Source organism: Apium graveolens, chromosome 7 (genome assembly GCF_009905375.1).
Source record: "Apium graveolens cultivar Ventura chromosome 7, ASM990537v1, whole genome shotgun sequence".
In the NCBI taxonomy this organism is placed as follows: Eukaryota; Viridiplantae; Streptophyta; class Magnoliopsida; order Apiales; family Apiaceae; genus Apium; species Apium graveolens.
In genome coordinates, this window is record NC_133653.1 from 47365579 (window position 1) to 47390201 (window position 24623).

General features: G+C 36.5%; 1 protein-coding gene across 1 annotated transcript; it reads right to left on the reverse strand.

Annotated features, from left to right (window-relative positions):
- Nucleotides 1-2: 2 nt before the first annotated feature.
- LOC141673582 (uncharacterized) lies at nucleotides 3-22791 on the reverse strand. Its single transcript, XM_074480335.1, has 3 exons — nucleotides 22268-22791; nucleotides 681-749; nucleotides 3-456 (listed from the first exon to the last, which is right to left on the reverse strand). The coding sequence occupies exons 1-3, from the start codon at nucleotides 22789-22791 to the stop codon at nucleotides 3-5; spliced, it is 1047 nt and encodes a 348-aa protein (XP_074336436.1).
- Between the last annotated feature and the right edge of the window lie 1832 nt (nucleotides 22792-24623).

Sequence of the window (24623 nt, forward strand, 5' to 3'; positions counted from 1 at the left end):
CCTTAGGATAGAGAGAATGGGGTCTCTCTAGTTGTACTTCTTGGGGTAGTATTGTAAGACCATAACACTTTTGGTAACTCTTCAGGCCAATTTTCTTTGCTTTCTTCGAGTTTAGCCTTCAAAGTATGTTTGATAATTTTGTTGATAGCCTCCGTCTGCCAATTAGTTTGAGGATGACTAACAGCAGAAAAACCTTTTTTTATACCCAATGCCTCACAGAACTCCCGCATCTCCTTGCTGTCAAAGTGCTTCCCATTATCTGAAATAAGTTGATAAGGGATCCCGTACCAGCATACAATGGCCCTATAGACAAAGTCCTTGAGTGTCTTCGCGGTGATAGTGTCCAGGGGCTCAGCCTTAGCCCACTTGGTAAAGTAATCCACTGCGACAACTACATACTTAACTCTTCCTTTTGCTTTGGGAAGCTCCCCGATAAGATATATCCTGTGACGGCCTCTACCCCGGGGTCAGGAGTTGACGTCATCTACAACATAACAAGTAACATAATAAAATTTATTTCACTTATAAAACATAATCACGACCCCTCTTACCAAGATCTTTACCATGTTTAAGTATGATTTAGGTTATAATTTATCATAAAACTAATTCATTACAACCACCTTGACAATACTATCTTAATATAGCAACTCAACAGACCATTTCTGGTCCGTCACAACCACCTCAGAGAAGCTTGAAATGGAAGGAACCGGAACTCTGCCTCGACTACCACTGAAGAATCTCCTAGGTATCTGCAATACATATAGAAAATATTTTGCAAGGGTGAGCAATCAATTGCTCAGCCGTACCACTATATGAATAATAATCAAAAATAGTTTATGATAAACAGTTATAGGAACATAATTCATAACTTGCTAGAAAATAAGTAAAATATGTATGAACTGGATATCAAAACTAGCATGCTCTGTAAAACCAAATCAACACTTGTGTGCTGTGCATATATACCAGAGTTAAATTTTAGCATGCTACTTTCATTTTCAAATCTTCTGTCCCATCACAGGACCCATAAAACCATTTGTCCCGTTACGGGGACCCAAAATCATTTGTTCCGTTACGGGAATCATAAAACTTGCTCAGATATAAAAGTATTGGATAATCCCTGGTGAGACAGCTGATCAGGCTATCTCCATAGGATAACTCTATCTTGGCTATCCTATGAAAACTTGTTCCGGAACTCAGAGACTAGCTAGGTCCCTGTCATGCTGGGCTGGTGGTTATAATAGGTTGCGCAACCACTTCGCCTCTTACGCTATCTTCCAGGCCGTTATGGGCCTCCTGCGCACACTCATCCAATTATCTGATCATTTTTATCCAGTTTTCCAAATCACTTACCTATCTCTTGTCAAAATAATTATATCACAACACACTTCCAAAACATTTTCATTTTATTCAAAATTTAGAGATAGGTATTTTCAGAAGTTACTTTTCCCCCAAAACACAAATTAACAAAACAATTTGAAACCTAGGGGATACGTAACTTAAATCGTTATGTTCCAGTACGTAATTTAAATCAACAATTATTCATATATACTGAACCGCAAAAGATTTGTTCAGGGGTACTTGCCTTGCAGAGCTTTACAAATATTAACGATTGACCTTGAGCCGACACGGACTCTCAGGCTTTATCGCCTAACCATTAGATCCCCCTGGATTCGACTTTCACACTCAGGTCTTTCGATTGGAACCTTACTGAGCTCATCGACTGTCCACTACGCTATCATTAGACCAACGCCAACTCTTGGGCCTTCCGACTAGAACCTACAGAGTCGAAATACCTTAATTTAGACATTCGATTATGCTTGACATATCCTCGCTACAATCTACCCGTACGTTAACAAAACCCGACTCGCAACATACTCAATATTATAATACACGTATCAATTAGGGTTCACGTTCCCGAAAGTCGGTTCAGTGTTCGTTTTCAAAAACAATATGTATACTCGTCATTGTACGAAATTAGGGTGATTGGTTTTGGCAAAACATTTCATCACAACATACAATCAGGTTTCGCATAAAATATTTATATATATATTTATACATATTCGTTCGACGTCCCGATAATTGCCAGCTACGCTCCCGTATTTCCGTAGTTCAATTTCCCGGAAATCGGGCAGCGCTTCCTTTATTTATCGGACTACCCGTCGAAATAATCTAACGTTGTGGCGCCCTCCAAACCCGGGTCAGAAGTTTGGGGTCCACAACACATACACCATATATAAACCTGTATATAAATATTTTTTGCAATGACCTTGCTGTACATAACCACGGATCGCAACAGGTTAAAGTATGAAAACAAGCCACAACCTTAACTTTTATTACAACGTACCAAATCCCAACTAATTTAACTTACAACTGATAATGAAATTATTCTTACAATTTTATTATCTCACTACTATATGAGGCTTCTGTTAGCTCGTTCCAACTCGAACTGAAATCCTAGCTCGCACTTTGAACTGAAGAACTTCACTATCTTCCATATCCTTCTTAACTGTAAAATATATAAAAAGATTCGCAAGAGTGAGCTAACTAGCTCAGCAAGTCATATTATCAATAACTGAGGTTAAACAATGATCAAACGAGATGATTCGAAGAAATCAAGTTTCTTGTTAAACAACCAATAGAATTGGATATTCATTTTAAGTTTTGAAAACCAAAGTTAGGCTGCTGATCAGTCACGCACTAACCCCGAGCAAAGCACACAGCACTGCTCTAACTACTGGATCCAAAGAACACATTGGCCTAACTTGACCATCGATATGGTCTGACCACGAATCTGGTCCACACAAAGAAAACTATCCAATTCTAAAGCAGTTCAATATGATAAACAATATAATTCAATAAAATCAGATCATAATCATTAACAATAACACATTTGTATAAGATCATGGTAAAAATTAATGGTTACCGAAAGGGTATGTCAAAGTACATAAAAGAAGTGGCCTCCAGCCGGTAGGATAATCGGGTATTAGATGAATAGTGTTTTTACAAGGTTTTAGTACTTTGATATCACAAGGTATGGATTGAGTATAAAAGTTTCTGTTTGTGTAAACAATTCTGTTCCAGTGTTTGGTGTATGATGGATATATATTTGTGGAGTAGTATCATATTTGTGTGGTTTAGTATCTGGTAAATCAACAAGAAATGGTTTACAAAGACTAAGGCTTACGGTTCAAAGATCAAATGATGTGGCTCATGTTCAAGGCTGAAGGATTCAAAGTATGTACAGTATAAAACAGAGCTATTTTGGGTATTAACAGTATGTCACAAGAGAATTTAGAAATATTTGCATTGTATCTTGAGAAAGGTTTAGAAATACTTGCCTTATCATAATCGATTTCAACTTCACTTGTACTTGTCCAATGACCCCATTCAACAATTACTCGTCCGCTTCTTCTATGCCTCGCTTCTATCCTCTGATCACTTGCTGTATTTTCTACATGTAAATTCTATTTTCTGATCACCTGCTTCTCTTTCTTACGCCTTTCTTACTCTGCTAGGCATCATAAGTATCTATTAATATTTAACTCATACGATTCTATTCGACATACACGTCTATCTACCCTTTGTTTTACCCAAATCCGATTAACGGATTGAAAGTTATCCAATAAACAAGTAATCACCGAACATATAGACCGACAATCAAACAACAAGTCACATATAACACATAACACGTCAAATAATCAACGACATATCATTTATAAAGAAGTCTCGGGTCATAAACAGGCTTTCGGGTATTTAAAATGATTTCGAAAATGTTTCTCAGAATTAAAACGGGTCGTTGGATCAATTTCGGAGTAATAAACAGGGTTCGGTTGGCCAATTCTGGGAAATTAGAGTCCCGTTGGATCATTCCGGATATAATATGGTACGTTTATTTATAAAAACTGATCCAAACAGTACCGGTTTTCGAGATAATTATCCAAATCAGTACAATTTGTACTGCGGTCTTGGTCTCAGTGCCTGGTTACACGTACTACGAGGTAATAATTGTGATAGTTTAATAAAAAGCTCCCGTTTATCGAAAATACGAGTTTTATTGATTTACCGAAACGAATATTGTATCGAAAATGTTGCGCCGGGACCCGCGCAGGACAAACCGTGCGCCGGATCGAAAAAGTCGAAACATGGAATATGCTCGGAATATTACAATTAGGTTAGGAAAGAGTTCTAGGAAAAGTTTCGGGTTCTAAAAACGTAACAATGAATGACGTCGGTTGGTTTCCGTTTTTATAAAATAGATTTTAAATACCGGGAAAAAGATTTTATAAAATTCATATGATTCCTATATATTCATAAATCAACATAAAAATAATTAGGAAGATATGACAATTATCTATATTTTATTTTGGACATATAAAAATTAAAATACTCAATTAATATTATTTTTGAATATCTAAACACAGATAACACTTAACAATTAATTCACAGAATAAATACTGAACACACATATAATAATTATTTAATAGCAAAAATAATTACACGATATATCTCAGATAGTACATCCTTCCCCCTTAAAAGGATTTTATCCTCAGAATCTCCTAAGAAAATAAATGAGGGTACTTTTCCTTCATATTACTTTCTAACTCCTAGGTTGATTCTTCAACCTTTGGGTTTATCCACAATACTCTTACTAACTTTACCACTTTATTTCTCAATACTTTCTCTCTTTCCTCTAGAATCTCTATCGAACTCTCTACATATGACAAATCTGCCTGAAGCTCTATTGGCTCATATTCTATTACATGCCTGGAGTCTGGATTATACTTCTTAAGCATCGATACGTGAAAAACATTGTGAATGTGCTCCATGTGCGGAGGTAACGCCAACTCGTAAGCTACTTTTCCAACGCTCTTTAGGATCTCAAAAGGTCCGACATATCTTGGGCTTAACTTCCCTTTCTTTCCAAACCTCGTTAGTCCTTTCCATGTTGATACTTTCAGTAATACCAAGTTTCCTTCTTCAAATTCCTTATCTTTCCTTGACTGGTCTGCATATTTCCTCTGACGATCTTGTATGGCTATTAATCTCTTCTGAATAATTTCAACAACTTCCTTTGTCTGCTGCACCAATTCAGGTCCAAGTATTTTGCGTTCACCTACTTCATCTCAATACACCGGGGATCTGCATTTACGTCCATAAAGGGCTTCGTAGGGTGGCATCCCAATTCTAGCGTGATAACTATTGTTGTAAGCAAATTCTACCAGAGGTAAATGCTCGTCCCAACTTCCTTTGAAATCAATAGCACAAACACGTAACATATCCTCGATTGTCTGGATCGTTCTTTCACTCTGGCCGTCCGTCTGTGGATGGTAAGCCATACTCATATTCAGTCTCATTTCCAAACATTCTTAAAAACTCTCCTAAAATCTTGAATTAAATCTTGGATCTCGATCGGATACGATGGACACAGGATTTCCATGACGAACTATAATTTCTTTTAAGTACATATGAACTGACTTGTCCAGTGAAAATCTTCCATTTATAGACTGAACATGAGCTGACTTGGTAAGTCTATTCACTATAACCCAAATGGCATCATGGTTAGCTTTTGTCCTTGGTAACCCAACTATAAAATCCATGGCGATATGCTCCCACTTCCACTCTGGAACCTCCAATGGCTGTAGCAATGCACTTGGTCTCTGATGCTCTATTTTTAACTCTTTGACATATATAACATCTGTTAATCCATTCTACAATTTCCCTCTTCATATCTGGCCACCAATAATTTTCCTTTATATCTGTATACATCTTGGTACTCCCTGGATGGATTGAATACCTTGAGTTATGAGCTTTCTATAAAATTTCATTCTTCAATTCCGTCACTGGTGGAATCCAAATTCTAGAAGAAAACCTATGAATACCTCGACTGTCCTTTTTGCATGCATAATTTTTCACATACTAAACGATTTATATCCTGATCCATTTCCTCTTCCTGACACTTCTTTATCTTCTCTAACAATTCCGACTGAAAAGTTATACTTATACACTCTTACTCCTTTTTGGATCATGAACCCTGACTTCCAATTTCAACTTCTAGAATTCCATAGATAATTCTTCTGGTACAGTCTCTATGTTCATTCTCTCTCCTTCTTACTCATCTCTTACCACTACATTTGCTTTTCCTCGGGAGTTCATACTTCAACTCTTATGGTCCGTATATATCTCACATCTTTCTCTATACTTATAATATTTCCCAATCTTTCAAAACGGATATTATTGTTGCTTTTAATTCCCAGTTATGAGTAGGGTACTTCTGCTCATAAGGTTTCGGTTGTCTGGATGCATATGCAATAACTTTATTGTTTTGCGTCAACACACATCCTATTCCCTTACGAGAAGTACCACTATAACTACCAAATCTCCCTGATACTTTCAAAGTGATAAAATAGGTGTTGTAACCATTCTTTCATTTAACTCCGCAAAACTTTCTTCACCCTTCTCCATTTCATATAACCTTCTTGCTTTTCCTGGTTAGCTTTATCCAAAATATTGCAACTTTCGAAAAATCTTGCACAAATTGCCGATAGTAACTGGCCCATGATAAAACTTCTTACTTTTGTTGGTGCCTCTGGTCTTTCTTTATTCATACCATTTTTAAAGTTTTCTGCTGAATCCCCTTTTGTCTCCTTCTTACTAACTGTCCATACTAAGAATTATACTTCCTACCATTAAAGTTTTCACCTGGTAAACTTTTTATACCGCTTCTTTCTTCTTTGATTCCTCAGCTATCATTGTATAGGTTGCATGGTTCTTTTTAAGTAACACAAGTACATCTTATCCAGATTCCTCCTTCAAGATTCTACTCATCAAATTTAAATATTACTGGTATATCAGTTCATCCAACTAACATTTCTAGAATTTTATAACAACAGTATTGAGTTCTGAAAATTATCTTTGATATGTCCATAAGTTCAATCTTCACTTGGTAATATACTCAGTCTTAAATCAATCTTATAAAAATACCTTGCTTCGTTCATTTAATTAAACAAATCATTGGTTCGAGGTAACAGATATCTGCTCTTGAGAGTAAACTGGTTGAGCTTTCGCTAATACATAATCTCACACTTCCATCTTTCTTATTAACACATCGCGTCGGTGCACTTTAGGGGGTACGCTAGGTCTAGTTGCTTTTTCTTCTAATTATCTCCTACGTTTGCTCTGATAACTCCTTTATTTTATCTGGTGCCATTCTGTACGGGGATTTGGACATTGGCTTCATTTCAGGTGCTAAATCAATCATAAACGCATTTTCTTTATCTAAAGAAAATATTGGTAACTCATCTGGAAACATATCTTGAGACTGTAACATCTTCAAGTTCGGTTCGCTCCGGACTCTTAGTTATAATCGCCATAGCCCTTATATTTTGGTCACTGTAATCTTAAATCGTTCTTAACAAGTTCTTTACTTTCCTTTGTCCTTTAAACTTCTTCATATTCTCATTTGGCGTCTTCAGAACTATCTTCTATCACGACGGTCTACCTGGGCATCACACTTGAATAGTTAATCCACTCCTTAGAATAATGTCAAATCTTCTTATCTCAAATGATATCAATTCTTCGCAACTTATTTCCAGAAATATCGATTCCACCATTGGTACTTACTTATTCAATAACTGCACATTCTTAACTTGCTAGTCCTTTAGTCATAAACTTATTGGCTTGACAGGATAATTCATCTTATAAACAAAACCTTGAGAGATATACGATCAAGTTGCTCCCACATCTTTTAATACTTTAACGCATAAGGTATCCACAATAATCTTCCACGTCATCACATCCATATTTTAAATAACATATTTCTCAGGAAAATCGCAATTTCTCGTTCTCAGAGACGTATTCCTTATTGAAGTAGATTCCCTTGACTCTTAATGCACCCCTGGCTAGGGCCAGTGATTTGCAATTCTCACCATATGCCCTTGTTTCCTTTCCATGCATGAGAGGTAGATGAGACTTTGCCCGCTGAGGGTATAATACGTTGACTTTTGTTTGAAAAGCTCTCGCAAGGAACAACGGTACAACGAAAGAACTAGAAGGATTCACAATTTTAATAAACTTAGAGTTGAAGAGAAAGAAAAAGTAATGATTTGAATATGAATGAGACAACCACATTGGTACTTAAGATGGCCAGTCTTTCATACCGTATGGCATACAGCACATGATTAGGTGGCGTCCCACTCGACTCTTCGTTATTCCGACAAAGCGTCTCATCATAACACTGTTTGTCCCAATCAGAAAGCAAAATCCGAGGGGGAACAATTAAATTTGAAAGGAATGCAAAATCCTCCGTTTTGATATTATGAGAAAGAATTTATTAAGAAAAAGAGTTCATACATTTTTAGGAATTAAAAAGGAATATACGGTGTAATGTTGAGGACAAGAATGATACCATTGGTCACCATCCACATTTCACTTGTATTCATCTTTCGAGTTTGATCGAACATATCCCAATTGTATCATATAACAACTTTAAAAATATGCTAAAATACCTTCGCAACTAAGCATTATGGTAAATTCTTACTTATTAAGTCTCGCGTCTGTAACGTCGCACCTACACGTATAATACTCTAACAATTCGATCATAATGGCGTTCTTATCAGATAACCTTGAGTTTCCTCTTTTTAATTTGGAATAACCATGAATCATTCAACATAACGATCTTTTTATTAATAATATTCTTCTTTTAGAAAAGTCTGGAAATCTTCCCCATCTTCTTCGGTCATGCTCAGGCTTCCGTTAAATCAATGAATTCTTTGAACTCTGATAATCCCACTAATTGGATGAATAGTTACTCCGTACGCTGGCTCTGTTGTTAATCTTTTCAGACAATACTTGCACCTTGCTGTTAGGAATAATTAACTTCTTCATAATCGCAGGTTACCTCATTCTCTGAATTAACAATATTGAGTCTGAAACAGCATCCTTCCAGGTAATCCGAGTCTTTTAACAAACAAGAAACTCAAGTAGTAACTTCACAACCAAGGTTTAAAACTTATTTTATTCAAAAAAGCTTTTAGAAATTTTATGAGGAAATCTTTTTCGAAAACTTGTTAAAAATTTTAAAAATCACAACTCCGGTTGTCCTTACTGTATCAGTTGGTTGTTGTCCTTCTTATGACCAGATACCAAGTTAAAGAAACGATCACTCAAGGGTCCATTCACTTCCATTTATCTCCTCTCCTTCATTGAGTCTATTACTTTCCTTAATCAATAAAAACTTCCGCTGTCGTTGCACGTTATCTTATTCGTAGCTTCACATTAAGGTTCCCATACTGGTAGTACTCTCGTTAACCACTTTGCAATCATTAAGTGGAACAGACTATCCAATAGTCAACAAGTCAGCTAATGTCACATCATCTTGTTAAAATATATATCACATCATTACAACACCATTTTCTAATTTCAAGAAATCTTCAGATCCCTAATCTCCTCTAACTCTCTCTCTTCAACACTTATCTACTCCATTCCACAAGCTAGTCATGAGAGGCCTAACCATTAGATCCCCCTGGATTCGACTTTCACACTCAGGTCTTTCGATTGGAACCTTACTGAGCTCATCGACTGTCCACTACGCTATCATTAGACCAACGCCAACTCTTGGGCCTTCCGACTAGAACCTACAGAGTCGAAATACCTTAATTTAGACATTCGATTATGCTTGACATATCCTCGCTACAATCTACCCGTACGTTAACAAAACCCGACTCGCAACATACTCAATATTATAATACACGTATCAATTAGGGTTCACGTTCTCGAAAGTCGGTTCAGTGTTCGTTTTAAAAAACAATATGTATACTCGTCATTGTACGAAATTAGGGTGATTGGTTTTGGCAAAACATTTCATCACAACATACAATCAGGTTTCGCATAAAATATTTATATATATATATTTATACATATTCGTTCGACGTCCCGATAATTGCCAGCTACGCTCCCGTATTTCCGTAGTTCGATTTCACGGAAATCGGGCAGCGCTTCCTTTATTTATCGGACTACCCGTCGAAATAATCTGACGTTGTGGCGCCCTCCAAACCCGGGTCAGAAGTTTGGGGTCCACAACACATACACCATATATAAACCTGTATATAAATATTTTTTGCAATCACCTTGCTGTACATAAACACGGATCGCAACAGGTTAAAGTATGAAAATAAGCCACAACCTTAACTTTTATTACAACGTACCAAATCCCAACTAATTTAACTTACAACTGATAATGAAATTATTCTTACAATTTCATTATCTCACTACTATATGAGGCTTCTGTTAGCTCGTTCCAACTCGAACTGAAATCCTAGCTCGCACTTTAAACTGAAGAACTTCACTATTATCCATATCCTTCTTAACTGTAAAATATATAAAAAGATTCGCAAGAGTGAGCTAACTAGCTCAGCAAGTCATATTATCAATAACTGAGGTTAAACAATGATCAAACGAGATGATTCGAAGAAATCAAGTTTCTTGTTAAACAACCAATAGAATTGGATATTCATTTTAAGTTTTTAAAACCAAGGTTAGGCTGCTGATCAGTCACGTACTAACCCCGAGCAAAGCACACAGCACTGCTCTAACTACTGGATCCAATGCACACATTGGCCTAACTTGACCATCGATATGGTCTGACCACGAATCTGGTCCACACAAAGAAAACTATCCAATTCTAAAGCAGTTCAATATGATAAATAATATAATTCAATAAAATCAGATCATAATCATTAACAATAACACATTTGTATAAGATCATGGTAAAAATTCATGATTACCGAAAGGGTATGTCAAAGTACATAAAAGAAGTGGCCTCCAGCCGGTAGGATAATCGGATATTAGATGAATAGTGTTTTTACAAGGTTTTAGTACTTTGATATCACAAGGTATGGATTGAGTATAAAAGTTTTTGTATGTGTAAACAATTTTGTTCCAGTGTTTGGTATATGATGGATATATATTTGTGGAGTAGTATCGTATTTGTGGGGATTAGTATCTGGTAAATCAACTAGAAATGGTTTACAAAGACTAAGGCTGACGGCTCAAAGATCAAATGATGTGGCTCAGGTTCAAGGCTGAATGATTCAAAGTATGTACAGTATAAAATAGAGCTATTTTGAGTATTAACAATATGTCACAAGAGAATTTAGAAATATTTGCATTGTATCTTGAGAAAGGTTTAGAAATACTTGCCTTATCATAATCGATTTCAACTTCACTTGTACTTGTCTAATGACCCCATTCAACAATTACTCGTCCGCTTCTTCTATGCCTCGCTTCTATCCTCTGATCACTTGCTGTATTTTCTACATATAAATTCTATTTTCTGATCACCTGCTTCTTTTTCTTACGCATTGCTTACTCTTCTAGGCATCATAAGTATCTATTAATATTTAACTCATACGATTCTATTCGACATACACGTCTATTTACCCTTCGTTTTACCCAAATCCGAATAACGGATTGAAAGTTACTCTATAAACAAGTAATCACCGAACATATAGACCGACAGTCAAACAACAAGTCACATATAACACAGAACACGTCAAATAATCAACGACATATCATTTATAAAGAAGTCTCGGGTCATAAACAGGCTTTCGGGTATTTAAAATGATTTCTAAAACGTTTTTCAGAATTAAAACGGGTCGTTGGATCAATTTCGGAGTAATAAACAGGGTTCGGTTGGCCAATTCTAGCTTCGAAACAATTTTATAATAATTATCGAGCCTTGAAAATAATTTAAAATAATATTTTAAAGCTCAAAACTATTTTTCGGAATTTTTAAATCATTTTTAAATAATTAAATATAATTGAATAATAAATTAAAATCAGTTAATACTTAATTAAATCAATTAATCAATTAATTTCCGAATTAATTGACCAATTAATCAATTAAAAATTAACTAAAATTAATTAACTAATTAATTCAGATTTATTTTTGAATTAAAAACAATTTTTGGAATTAAAATAATAATATTTAGAATTTTCAGAAATTAAAAACCAATTTTGGAAATGAATTTATAAAAGAAATCTGATTTTTAAAAATTTTTGAAACAGAAATCCCATTTCTGCAAAGCGGGGAAACCTTGGGGGGCTAAACTGTAAAAACAGAAGTTAGAAATTAATTTTACAGAATTTTGGATCAAAACCGGGTCAAACCGGGCCGGAACTCCTGGTCACCAAGAGCAGAAACGGGTTCTTCATGAACCCAGATTCCGGTGACCGGAATAGGGCTCCGGTGAGCCCCGATTCAGGCGAAAACAGGATGGTTTAACACGATTCAAGTGGGGTTTTCATTCTAAATCACTTCAGGAGTTCAAATCAATTAACAAATGGACCAAACGACATCCGGAAATAAAAATCCGGCCAAAAACTTCAGGAACACCGGCGAAAACTTTAAATCATAACTCACTCCTCTACAGGCCTCGTCGATTTACAAAACTTATATGGATCGATTGCAAATTGCATAAGGAACACAACCCACCCCTTTAGAACATCTAATAATTCCGAAATAAGAAACCCCCAAATCGAATTGAAAACATTCAAAGTAATATAAACCCTAATTTCTAAATTCGGAGAATCAAACCCAAAATTAAACATGTTATTGAACTCCAAATTTGAAGTATAATATACCAAAATGATCAGGAAAACAAGCCCTACAACATACAATCATCAAATCATTCAAACAATCATCCGTACAAAAATTCATAATTTAAATACCAAGAAATTCGAATATAAATAATTAAATAGGAAATCACCTGATGATTCTGGGTTGAAATTGATGGAAGATTTGGATTCTAGATTTCAGTAGCTTCGTTTTGAGTATATGTACGCCAAAATCGGATATCGATAACGCCTCCGAATTTGTGTTTGATTATGAAGAACATAATATAATTATAGTATTTTCTTTGTAAAAATTATGTAAATACTGTTTGCAAATGATTTCTGATACAAAATAAAATACGGTAGAGGTTATTTATATTTATGGGAAATTAGTATCCCGTTGGATCATTCCGGATATAAAATGGTACGTTTATTTATAAAAACTGATCCAAACGGTACCAATTTTCGAGATAATTATCCAAATCAGTACAATTTGTACTGCGGTCTTGGTCTCAGCGCCTGGTTACACGTACTACGAGGTGATAATTGTGATAGTTTAATAAAAAGCTCCCGTTTATCGAAAATACGAGTTTTATTGATTTACCGAAACGAATATTGTATCGAAAATGTTGCGCCGGGACCCGCGCAGGACAAACCGTACACCGGATCGAAAAAGTCGAAACATGGAATATGCTCGGAATATTACAATTAGGTTAGGAAGGAGTTCTCGGAAAAGTTTCGGGTTCTAAAAACGTAACAACGAATGACGTCGGTTGGTTCCCGTTTTTATAAAATAGATTTTAAATACCCGGAAAAAGATTTTATAAAATTCATATGATTCCTATATATTCATAAATCAACATAAAAATAATTAGGAAGATATGAAAATTATCTATATTTTATTTTGGACATATAAAAATTAAAATACTCAATTAATATTATTTTTGAATATCAAAACACAGATAACACTTAACAATTAATTCACAGAATAAATATTGAACACACATATAATACTTATTTAATAACAAAAATAATTACATGATATATCCCGGATATTACAGACGTCAAACAAGTCAATTACAAACAATCAAAATCCAATTCCCAACCACCGATTTCAACCATCAATATCAGTCCAAAATTCTCAATTTACCAATTAAAAACAATTATCAATTAATACTCGCATTTTTACGTTTTAATTCGTATTTTATAATTAAATTTGTAGGACTCAGAAATATTCATCACTGTCCACCGTCGACTCGCCGAGGCTCATCGCCGACGGTAGTATAATTCGTCGATGCCCGATTAATTTCGGGTTCTTTACGAATTTCACCGATTAATTATATAATTTCCGGCACGAAATTTATTTTTATTTGACGAATATTAATTCAATAATTTCCTGCAAGAAAATAAAATAATTAAATAAATAGTAAAATCCCCAAACAAGTGCGTGCAAGCACGCACAAAACTCACAGCACAAACTGACCAAATACACACACAAACCAGCCACATGCACGCATACACGCGCGGCTATGGCCGGAAAACAGAAGCACCAGTCAACAAACGAACACAACGCTAGGTATTACAGGGACAACGAAACAAAGGCGATAAATATACACACAAGCACGCGTATATACACATGCATGTATATACATATCGGACAACCAAAACGGAATGAACAGCAGGGTGTACCGGAATAAAGCCGACGACGGGGAGGACAGGCGGCAGAAATTCCAGAGAAAAGGAAAGATGGGCGGGGATGGGAGAAACAGTAAAACAAAGGAGAGGGAGAGAAAGGAATAGAGAGGGAGAGAGAGAGAGAGAGAGAGAGAGAGAGAGAGGGAGGGAGAGGGAGGGAGAGTACGCGAGAGAGAAGAGACCGGGGGATTACACAAGGGTGAGTTTTTGGTGAGTTGTTACCACCAATCAAAACAGGGCACGCATCAAAATTTCCTGAAATAACAACACGTGTCCCCCCTTACTGACTCAAATTCCGATATTTGTCCCGTGTTATACATTTTATCGAATGAACTTACGGTTGAAACTGACCAGAAAGATACCAAATTAACTTTAAAATGTTATAAATATCCCAAAGTTACTAAAAAATAAATTTCAAAATTTTAAACCAATTTCTAAAATAAAATTTATACCCGTCATTATCAGTTTATCGAATCGATGCGCGGGTGAAATTAATCCCAAAAATTCCCAAAACAATTGTAAAATTCTCGAAATATTCCAAACGTAATAAAATATAAATTTCGTAATTTTTGAAGAATTCTGGAATTAAATACTAATTTTAAAATTAAATGCAATCATGAAATCATTTAAAGATAGATAATCAATAAAATATTGATTTCTGAATTTTATAAACTCCTAAAAATAATAAATAAAATTATGAAATCATAGAAATGATTTTAGAGACAATCCAAATATTTATGAAAATAAATTTTGAATAAAATCACTTTTAACTATAAAACAAAATAACACAGCGTCACATCTAATTACACAAATGATCCTCGAACACCAATATTCACACATAATTAATAAAAATATTAATAAAAATAATATCCAGCTGCCAGAACCCATGCACATAGTTTATATATTTAATTACTTAATAATTGCACATTTAAATAATTAAAATATACGAGTCGTTATATCCTTCCCCCCTTAAAAAGATTCTGTCCTCAGAATCTGACTTAACTAAACAAGTGAGGATATTTGTCAAGCATATTTGACTATAACTCCCAAGTAGACTCTTTTACTCGAGGATTTATTCAAAGCATGCTCACTATAGATATGAACTCAATCCTAAGAACTCGCTCTTAACGATCTAGCATTTGGATCGATCATCCCTCACATAAAATTTGGATGAGAGTCCATTGGCTCCTAATCAACGACTTGGTTTGATTCAGGGACATATCGCTTTAACATTGTCACGTGAAACATACTATAAATTTGCTGTAACTGCGGCGATAATAATAACTCATGAGAAATTTCATCTATCTGTCTCGATACCTCGAAGGGTTCCATATATTTAGGACTTCACTCGCCCCTTTTTAATCAAATCTTACCAATCTTTTTCAAGATGAAACTTTTATCAATACCAACGATCTTGTTTCTATATCCATACTCCTTCGATACAAATCTGTCTTCTTTCTTTGTCCATCCCGAGCTGCTTTAACTCTTTTTCGAATCAACACCACTATGTCTTTGGTGCGCTGAATTAACTCAGGACCTAACAACATTTTTACTTCCACTTTCTCTCAATAGAGGGGAACTCACACTTATGTTCACACAGGGCTTTGCAAGGTAGCATTCCCTTACTAGCATGATAACGATTAACATAGAAAACTCAATCAATGGTAGGTAATTACCTCAGTTTCCTTTTAGATCCAGAATGTATGTACTCTCAACATATCTTATATTGTTTAAATCGTCTTTTCACTTTGACTCTTCGTCTACGGATGATAGGCGGTGCTTATTTTTAACTTAGTTTCCAAATATTCGAACACCTCCTACTCCTTTCCATTAGTTAAGGCTGGAAAGTAATCTCATATCTTCACTTCTTCTCACCTTCAGATATTTGAACTTCCCATTCCACTTTTTCCAATTATTTTATTAACTCGTCAGCAATTTTAATCACATTCAGTCCTCTCCTTCTACACAGGGCATTTATTACTTCATCGGCTTTGCTTAAATGGTCATTAATGGAATAATCAGAATTATTTGTTATTCTCAGCCAAAATTCATACTTGAAACTTAATATATAGTTGCTTCCCTTCTAATCTTTATAGGGAAATCCTTGGGTGTTCCACATGGACATCCTTGGTCCTTGAGTAGTTGAGGATGTTATCGATAAATACAATCATGCTTATCCAAGCACTCCTTATGCACCATGTTCACTAACTGATACACTTGTTAATCCAAATAACATTACCTAAATAATCAATTCTTAATAGGGTTACTTATTCCTATTCGTCATTTTGTTAAAATCCCGGTAATCATTACATACTCTCATAATTTCATCCTTCTTTTCAGCAACATATCTGGTGCAACCCAAGGGACTATATCTGGTATGCTCACTTTCCTTACTAATATCTTTTACAATTATTGAACTAATTATTTCATCCCACTGGCCTTCAAAGAAACTCCAGGGCATTTATATATTACTCAAGTTCCCTCGGCTTAAGTATTTTCTTCTTCGTATCTTTACACAAGGTGGATCTACTTTATCTCCCTAGCTTATTAACTTCTTTCTTCACACGATTGGAAGAGCTTCTTATCTTGCTCCTTCCTTTAGCAACTCACCCTACTACTGGCTTCCATACACTTTACTATTCGCTTCTCCGGAATTAATCCTTGACTTATGACAGGACAACCACTTCGTTACTAAAATCATATCAAAGTCCTCTAGCCCGAAGGGTGTCAGATCAGCTAAACTACGTCCGAATTCTAAACGCTCGATCTTTTGGTCACTCTAGAAGTTCTGCCTCTAGCCGTGCTGGATGTTGGCCCTTGGGATGTAGTATCTTAAGTAACCGTTCCACAACTCCTTGCAATATGCTGAACCTTACCACAATGGTAACGAATAACTCCTGGATTTTCTGGGTTGCATTCCGGCGCATAATGACCCTTATGACCACATTTGAAATATTGAACATTCTTTGTTTTCAGATTTGAAAATCACATCCGAATTTAACTTAACCTAACTGGAACTAACTTCTATCTAACTGACCATTAGCTGGTAAAATGAACTAAGTCTTCCTTTTAATTGACCAATTGGAGTATCAACCGAAACACCACTAACATACAAAAGTATACGTTGTATCCTTAAAAGTAGGGTATTTTTCCAAAAATTTGGGCAGCAACTCCTCTATATTATTGATTACCAGTCGGACTCAAGCCGACACCAATAATTAACCAACAACCATATCCCTCCATCACCATCAACCAAGCCACTAACAAATATAATAACCAACTACCACCATTCTACTCCATGATTTACAAAACTGTGACACATAACATACTAATAACCATATGTATCATTATCCAACATAACAAAACGGGGTTGGCTATATCAGCTATAACTACCAAAAAGCAACCTCGCAAACCAGGTCAGACTTAAGGAACTCTGAATCCTGTTGGACATACTAGTCCTATTTCAACCACCCATTCTTCTAAGGGCGGTTCCTTATCATTTGCCATAGACTCGTGTACCACTGAATTAACTTTTCTAAGATGAAAATCTTCTCCAATGGATCGCCAATCCTTTATGCTATCGTTATTCTAAAATAGCAACCAGATACAAAACTCTTACTTTTCCTGACGGTCAACTATTCGTTTACTTTCCATAACTAGGACAGTCTGACCACAGAGGTTACTGAAGGAAATTCATTTCCATAAAATTCCAAATAAAATTTTGAAATCTAGGTAATCCATTTTGAAAGAAAAGTGAAGAAAATGCGGATATGACTGGGAGCAACCATACAAGTACGTAAGATGGCCAGTCTTAGTACATACAGTTTACAACACATAATTCGGTGGCGTCCCACCAGACCCTTTGCCACATAGACAAATAGTCAAATCATATGTATTATTTGTCCCAATCAACCGATAGAACCTTCGTGGAAAGAAATATAAGGATTCAGGATATAAACCACAGTACTGATCCACATTTACTATGAGACTCAGCTGTCATAGCAGCCCTGACTATTATCATTCCATCTGAACTCCACGGTCAGACTCGCTTTCTCGAGAAAGAAAACTAAAAACCTCTACCTGACATTGTCAGTGATACTTATATACAAGGGAGACTTACTACAACTCGGGCAGTTCCAGCCAATCCTCAAAAGACATCAGGGTTACACCTCTGAAAGTCTTAACTGAACTCATAGACTCGCTCCTCTGATTGAGTTGCTGAGTCACATCTATATAAACCATCCTGCACTCTTTTGACTCTATTCCTAACCTAAATCAGGGACTCAAACCTGTAACTCTGATACTAACTGTGACGGCCTTAACCCCGGGGTCAGGAGTTGACGTCATCTATAACATAACAAGTAACATAATAAAATTCATTTCACTTATAAACCATAATCACGACCCCTCTTATCGAGATCTTTACCAGGTTTAAGTATGATTTAGGTTATAATTTATCACAAAACTAATTCATTACAACCACCTTGACAATATTATCTTAATATAGCAACTCAACAGACCATTTCTGGTCCTCCACAACAGTTATAGGACATAATTCATAACTTGCTAAAAAACAAGTAAAACATGTATGAACTGGATATCAAAACTAGCATGCTCTGTAAAACCAAATCAACACTTGTGTGCTGTGCATATATACCAGAGTTAAATTTTAGCATGCTACTTTTATTTTCAAATCTTCTGTCCCATCGCAGGACCCATAAAACCATTTGTCCCGTTACGGGGACCCAAAATCATTTGTTCCGTTATGGGAACCATAAAACTTTCTCAGATATAAAAGTATTGGATGATCCCTTGTGAGATAGCTAGTCAGTCTATCTCCATAGGATAACTCTATCTTGGCTATCCTATGAAAACTTGTTCTGGAACTCAGAGACTAGCTAGGTCTCTATCACGCTAGGATGGTGGTTATAATAGGGTGCGCAACCACTTCGCCTCTTACGCTATCTTCCAGGACGTTACGGGCCTCCTACGCACACTCATCCAATTATCTGATCATTTTTATCCATTTTTCCAAATCACTTACCTATCTCTTATCAAAACAATTATATCACAGCACACTTCCAAAACAGTTTCATTTTATTTAAAATTTAGAGATAGGTATTTTCAGAAGTTACTTTTCCCCCAAAACACAAGTTAACAAAACAATTTTAAACCCAGAGGATACGTAACTTAAATCATTCTGTTCCAGTACGTAATTTAAATTAACAATTATTCATATATACTGAACCGTAAAAGATTTGTTCTGGGGTACTTGCCTTGCAGAGCTTTACAAATATTAATGATTGACCTTGAGCCGACACGGATGCACAGGCTTTATCGCCTAACCATTAGATCCCCCTGGATTCGACTTTCACACTCAGGTCTTTTGATTGGAACCGTATTGAGCTCTTCGACTGTCCAGTACGCTATCATTAGACCAATACCAACTCTTGGGCCTTCCAACTAGAACTTACAGAGTCGAAATACCCTAATTTAGACATTCGATTATGCTTGACATATCCTCGCTACAATCTACCTGTACGTTAACAAAACATGACTCGCAACATACTCAATATTATAATATACGTATCAATTAGGGTTCACGTTCTCGAAAGTCGGTTCGGTGTTCGTTTTTAAAAAAATACGTATACTCGTCATTGTACGAAATTAGGGTTATTGGTTTTGGCAAAACATTTAATCACAACATACACTCAGGTTTCGCATATAATATTTATATATATATATATATATATTTATACATATTCGTTCGGCGTCCCGATAATTGCCAGCTACGCTCCCGTATTTCCGTAGTTCGATTTCCCGGAAATCGGGCAGCGCTTCCTTTGTTTATCAGACTACCCGTCGAAACAATCTGACGTCAAACAAGTCAATTACAACCAATCACAATCCAATTCCCAACCACCAATTTCAACCATCAATATCAGTCCAAAATTCTCAATTTATCAATTAAAAATAATTATCAATAAATACTCGCAATTTTACATTTTAATTCATTTTTTATAATTTTATTTGTAGGACTCAGAAATATTCATCACCGTCCACCGTCAGCTCGCCGAGGTTCATCGCCGACGGCAGTAAAATTTGTCGGTGCCCGATTAATTTCGGGGTTTCTTACGAATTTCACCGATTAATTATATAATTTCCTGCATGAAATTCATTTTTTTTGACGAATATTAATTCAATAATTTCTTGCAAGAAAATAAAATAACTAAATATATAACAAAATCACCAAACAAGTGCGTGCAAGCACGCGCAAAACTCACAGCACAAACTGACCAAATACACACACAAACCAGCCACACGCACGCATACACGCGCGTCTGTGGCCGGAAAACAGAACCACCAGTCAACAAACGAACACAACGCTAGGCAGTGTAGGGACAGCGAAACAAAGGCGATAAACATACACACAAGCACGCGTATATACATACGCATATATATACATATCGAACAACCAAAACGGAATGAACAGCGGGGTGTACGGGAATAAAGCCTACGACAGGGAGGACAGGCTGCAGAAATACCAGAGAAAAGGAAAGATGGGCGGGGAAAGGGAGAAACAGGGAAACAAAGGAGAGGGAGAGAAAGGAATAGAGAGGGAGAGAGAGAGATAGAGAGAGGGGGGAGAGTACGCGAGAGAGAAGAGACCGTGGGGTTACACAGGGGTTAGTTTTTGGTGAGTTGTTACCACCAATCAAAACAGGGCACACATCAAAAATTGCTGAAATAACAACACGTTTCCCCCCTTACTGACTCAAATTCCGATTTTTGTCCCGTGTTATACATTTTATCGAATGAACTTACGGTTGAAACTGACCAGTAAGCTACCAAATTAACTTTAAAATGTTGTAAATATCCCAAAGTTACTAAAAAATAAATTTTGAAATTTTAAACCAATTTATAAAACAAAATTTATACCCATCATTATCAGTTTATCGAATCGATGCGCGGGTGAAATTAATCCCAAAAATTCCCAAAACAATTATAAAGTTCTCGAAATATTCCAAACTTAATAAAATATAATTTTTTTAATTTTTAAAAAATTCTGGAATTAAAGACTAATATTAAAATTAAATGCAATCATGAAATCATGAAATCATTTAAAGATAAATAATCAATAAAATACTAATTTCTAAATTTTATAAACTCCTAAAAATAATAAATAAAATTATGAAGTAATAGAAATAATTTTAGAGACAATCCAAATATTTATGGAAATAAATTTTGAATAAAATCACTTTTAACTATAAAACAAAATAACACAGCGTCACATCTAATTACACAAATGATCCTCAAACACCAATAATCACACATAATTAATAAAAATATTAATAAAAATAATATCCAGCTGCCAGAACCCATGCACATAGTTTAAATATTTAATTACTCAATAATTGCACATTTAAATAGTAAAAATATACGAGTCGTTATATATCCCCCACATAGCAAAGGTCCAAGAACTCATAAGAGAACTGAGATGAGTGGCTGGAATGTTGCTTAAGTTGGTCCAAAAACATCTTTTTTGGGAGTAGGACAATAATAACCCTGTCTGAGGACCCTTTGGCCTAGCGAGCTACCCCCGAGTGATTTCCACATATGCCTTCATGCACCTCCCTTAGTATGTAACTACATTCTTCTCCATCTAAACACCTCAGTGGTGGTGTGTTGAAGCCTCATCTGTAAAGAACCTCATCATAGATGACATAATGGGCCTCCTGATACTTGACCCTTCTAGCCTCCTTTTTTTCTTGGGAAAGAGTGCATGTCTTGACATAGTCCCAAATTGGGGTCATCCATGTTAGCCCTAAAGCAGCAATCTCAAAAGTAAATTCTTTGGGAACACTGGGTTTGTTTTGAATTTCGAGAGGGATGACTCCAAGTAAGGTTTGGCCAACGCATCAGCCCCTGTATTTTCATCCCTTAAGATGTGCTCCACTCTCACTTCGTTAAAAAGCTTGATGATTCTTTGTGCACATTTGAGATAGAGTTCAGTTCGGGGTCCCTGGCTTGCCATCCACAACCAATATGGTGGGTGACCAACATTGAGTCACTGTAAACATTAAGATTCTCCACCCTCATCTCCAGCGCTAGTTTGAGGCCTATAATGAGAGCATCATATTCAATGTCATTGTTGGTTGCTTTGAAGGTAAAATGGATAGCACTTCGTAACTTGTGCCCTTCGGGGGTTATTAGCTCTATCCTGGCTCCTGATCCTTCATTGTTGACGGCCCCATCAACAGAGAGAGCCCACCATGGGGCATAATTTTGCTGATCATTGAAGGGTTCCACTACCCCTGGGATTGCTATGAGAGCCACAGAGTCTTCCTCTGATTGAGGAGGGAACTCAAGTATGAAATTGGCCAACGTTTGTCCCTTCAAAGCACCTCGAGGCTTGTATTCCACATCAAATTGATTGAGCTCAACTGTCCACTTATGAAGACTACCTGACGTCTCAAGCTTGTGCATGAGTTGCCTAAAGGGGTAGGCAGTTAGTACTTCAATTTTATGAGCCTAAAAATAGGGCCTTAACTTGCGTGAGGCCAATATGAGAGCATATGCCAACTTTTCAAAAGTAGAATATCTAGTCTCAACATCCAACATTCTTTTACTAATATAGTAGACTGGGTATTGAACCCCTTCCTTCTCACGAATGAGTACAACACTGATAGCATGTTCTGAAACAGCAAGATAGATAATAAGAGTCTCCCCCGCCTTGGGTTTTGAGAGGAGGGGAGGCTTTTCTAGGTGTTTCTTAATCTTCTGAAAGGCCTCCTCACATTCAGGGGTCCACTCGAATTTCTTTCCAACTTTTTAGATGGCCTTGAAAAACTCATAACACTTGTCAGATGATTTAGATACCAAACGGTTCAAGGCAGCTATCCTCCCTGTGAGGCTTTGGAACTCCTAGACATTCCAAAGAGACCTCATGTTCATCAATTCCTAAATTTTACGCTGGGTTGGCCTCTATTCTTCTGTGGTTTATAATGATGCCATGGAATTTCCCGGACTCTACTCCAAACACACATTTCTGGGGATTGAGCTTCTAACTATATTTTCTCAAGATGTCAAACATTTCGGTCAAGTGGTCAATATGATCGGAGGCCTTTCTAGACTTAACCAGCATGTCATCCACATAGACCTCCATGGTCTTCCCAATTTGCCTTTTATACATCATGTTCACCAATCTTTGATAAGTGGCTCCTGCATTGAGGAGACCAAAGGGCATCCCGATGTAGCAGTAGAGACCTCTATCCGTGATAAAAGACATGTGATCCTGATCAGGGACATATATGGGGATTTGATTGTACCCTGAATAAGCATCCATGAAACTAAGGAGCGTGTGACCAGCTGTAGCATCTACTAGTTGATCAATCCTTGACAAAGGAAAACTATCCTTTGGACATGCCTTGTGAAGATCCGTGAAGTCGACGCATGTTCTCCACTTCCCATTCAGTTTTTTACTAATACCGAATTTGCCAGCCACATAGGGTAGAAGGATTCTCTGACTAACCCTGCTTGGAGAAGTCTATCCACTTCTTCTTTGAGAGCCTCAACTCGCTCCCCACTAATGGGTCAGCTTTTCTGCCTCACTCCTATTTTATCAGGATCAACGTTAAGCTGGTGACACATCACATTGGGAGCGAACACATCTAAGTTTGCTTTGAGAAAGATGGTAAACTTTTCTCTAAGTTCTGGGGACAATTAAGAGCCAATTTTGAGGACTTTAGAATAGTCATGTGCATCCACCAAAATAGAAATAGTCTCCTCAGCTGCTCCTGCTCTTTCAACATGCTCTGGGATACGTGGATCGAGATTGATGTCAAGATCCCTCACATTGCTAGGCTCCCATGTTTCCTGCATAGTGACCCCTGAGGTAGGTTCAAGTTCAGGCCCGCGTTGGTGGTCATCTTTAAACATCCAATTTTCAGAAGTGAATTTAGTATCGCGAGTGATTTTTCTAGGGAGGTCTACCAACGTAGATGTCTCCTTGAGAGCCCCCTTTCCCTTTCGGGCTCGCATAGAAATCTGTTCAGGGGTCTCATCTTCATCACATGCTTCCTCAATAATACATTCTTAGAGAATCATGAATGGTTGAGAGGCTTCCATCATGATGGCACCAGGGAGAGGCTCCGCCTGTACCCCAAAGCCTTCGAAATATCCGTCTGGGAGATTTTCAATAGTGATAATGTTCATGGTCCCTTGCCTTTTTTTTAGATCCCTCACAATCTTCCATTTCTACATCATCTGAACAAGAGACGCATCCTTTGGAGGTTGCTTTTAATGCTTTGTTGTAACAG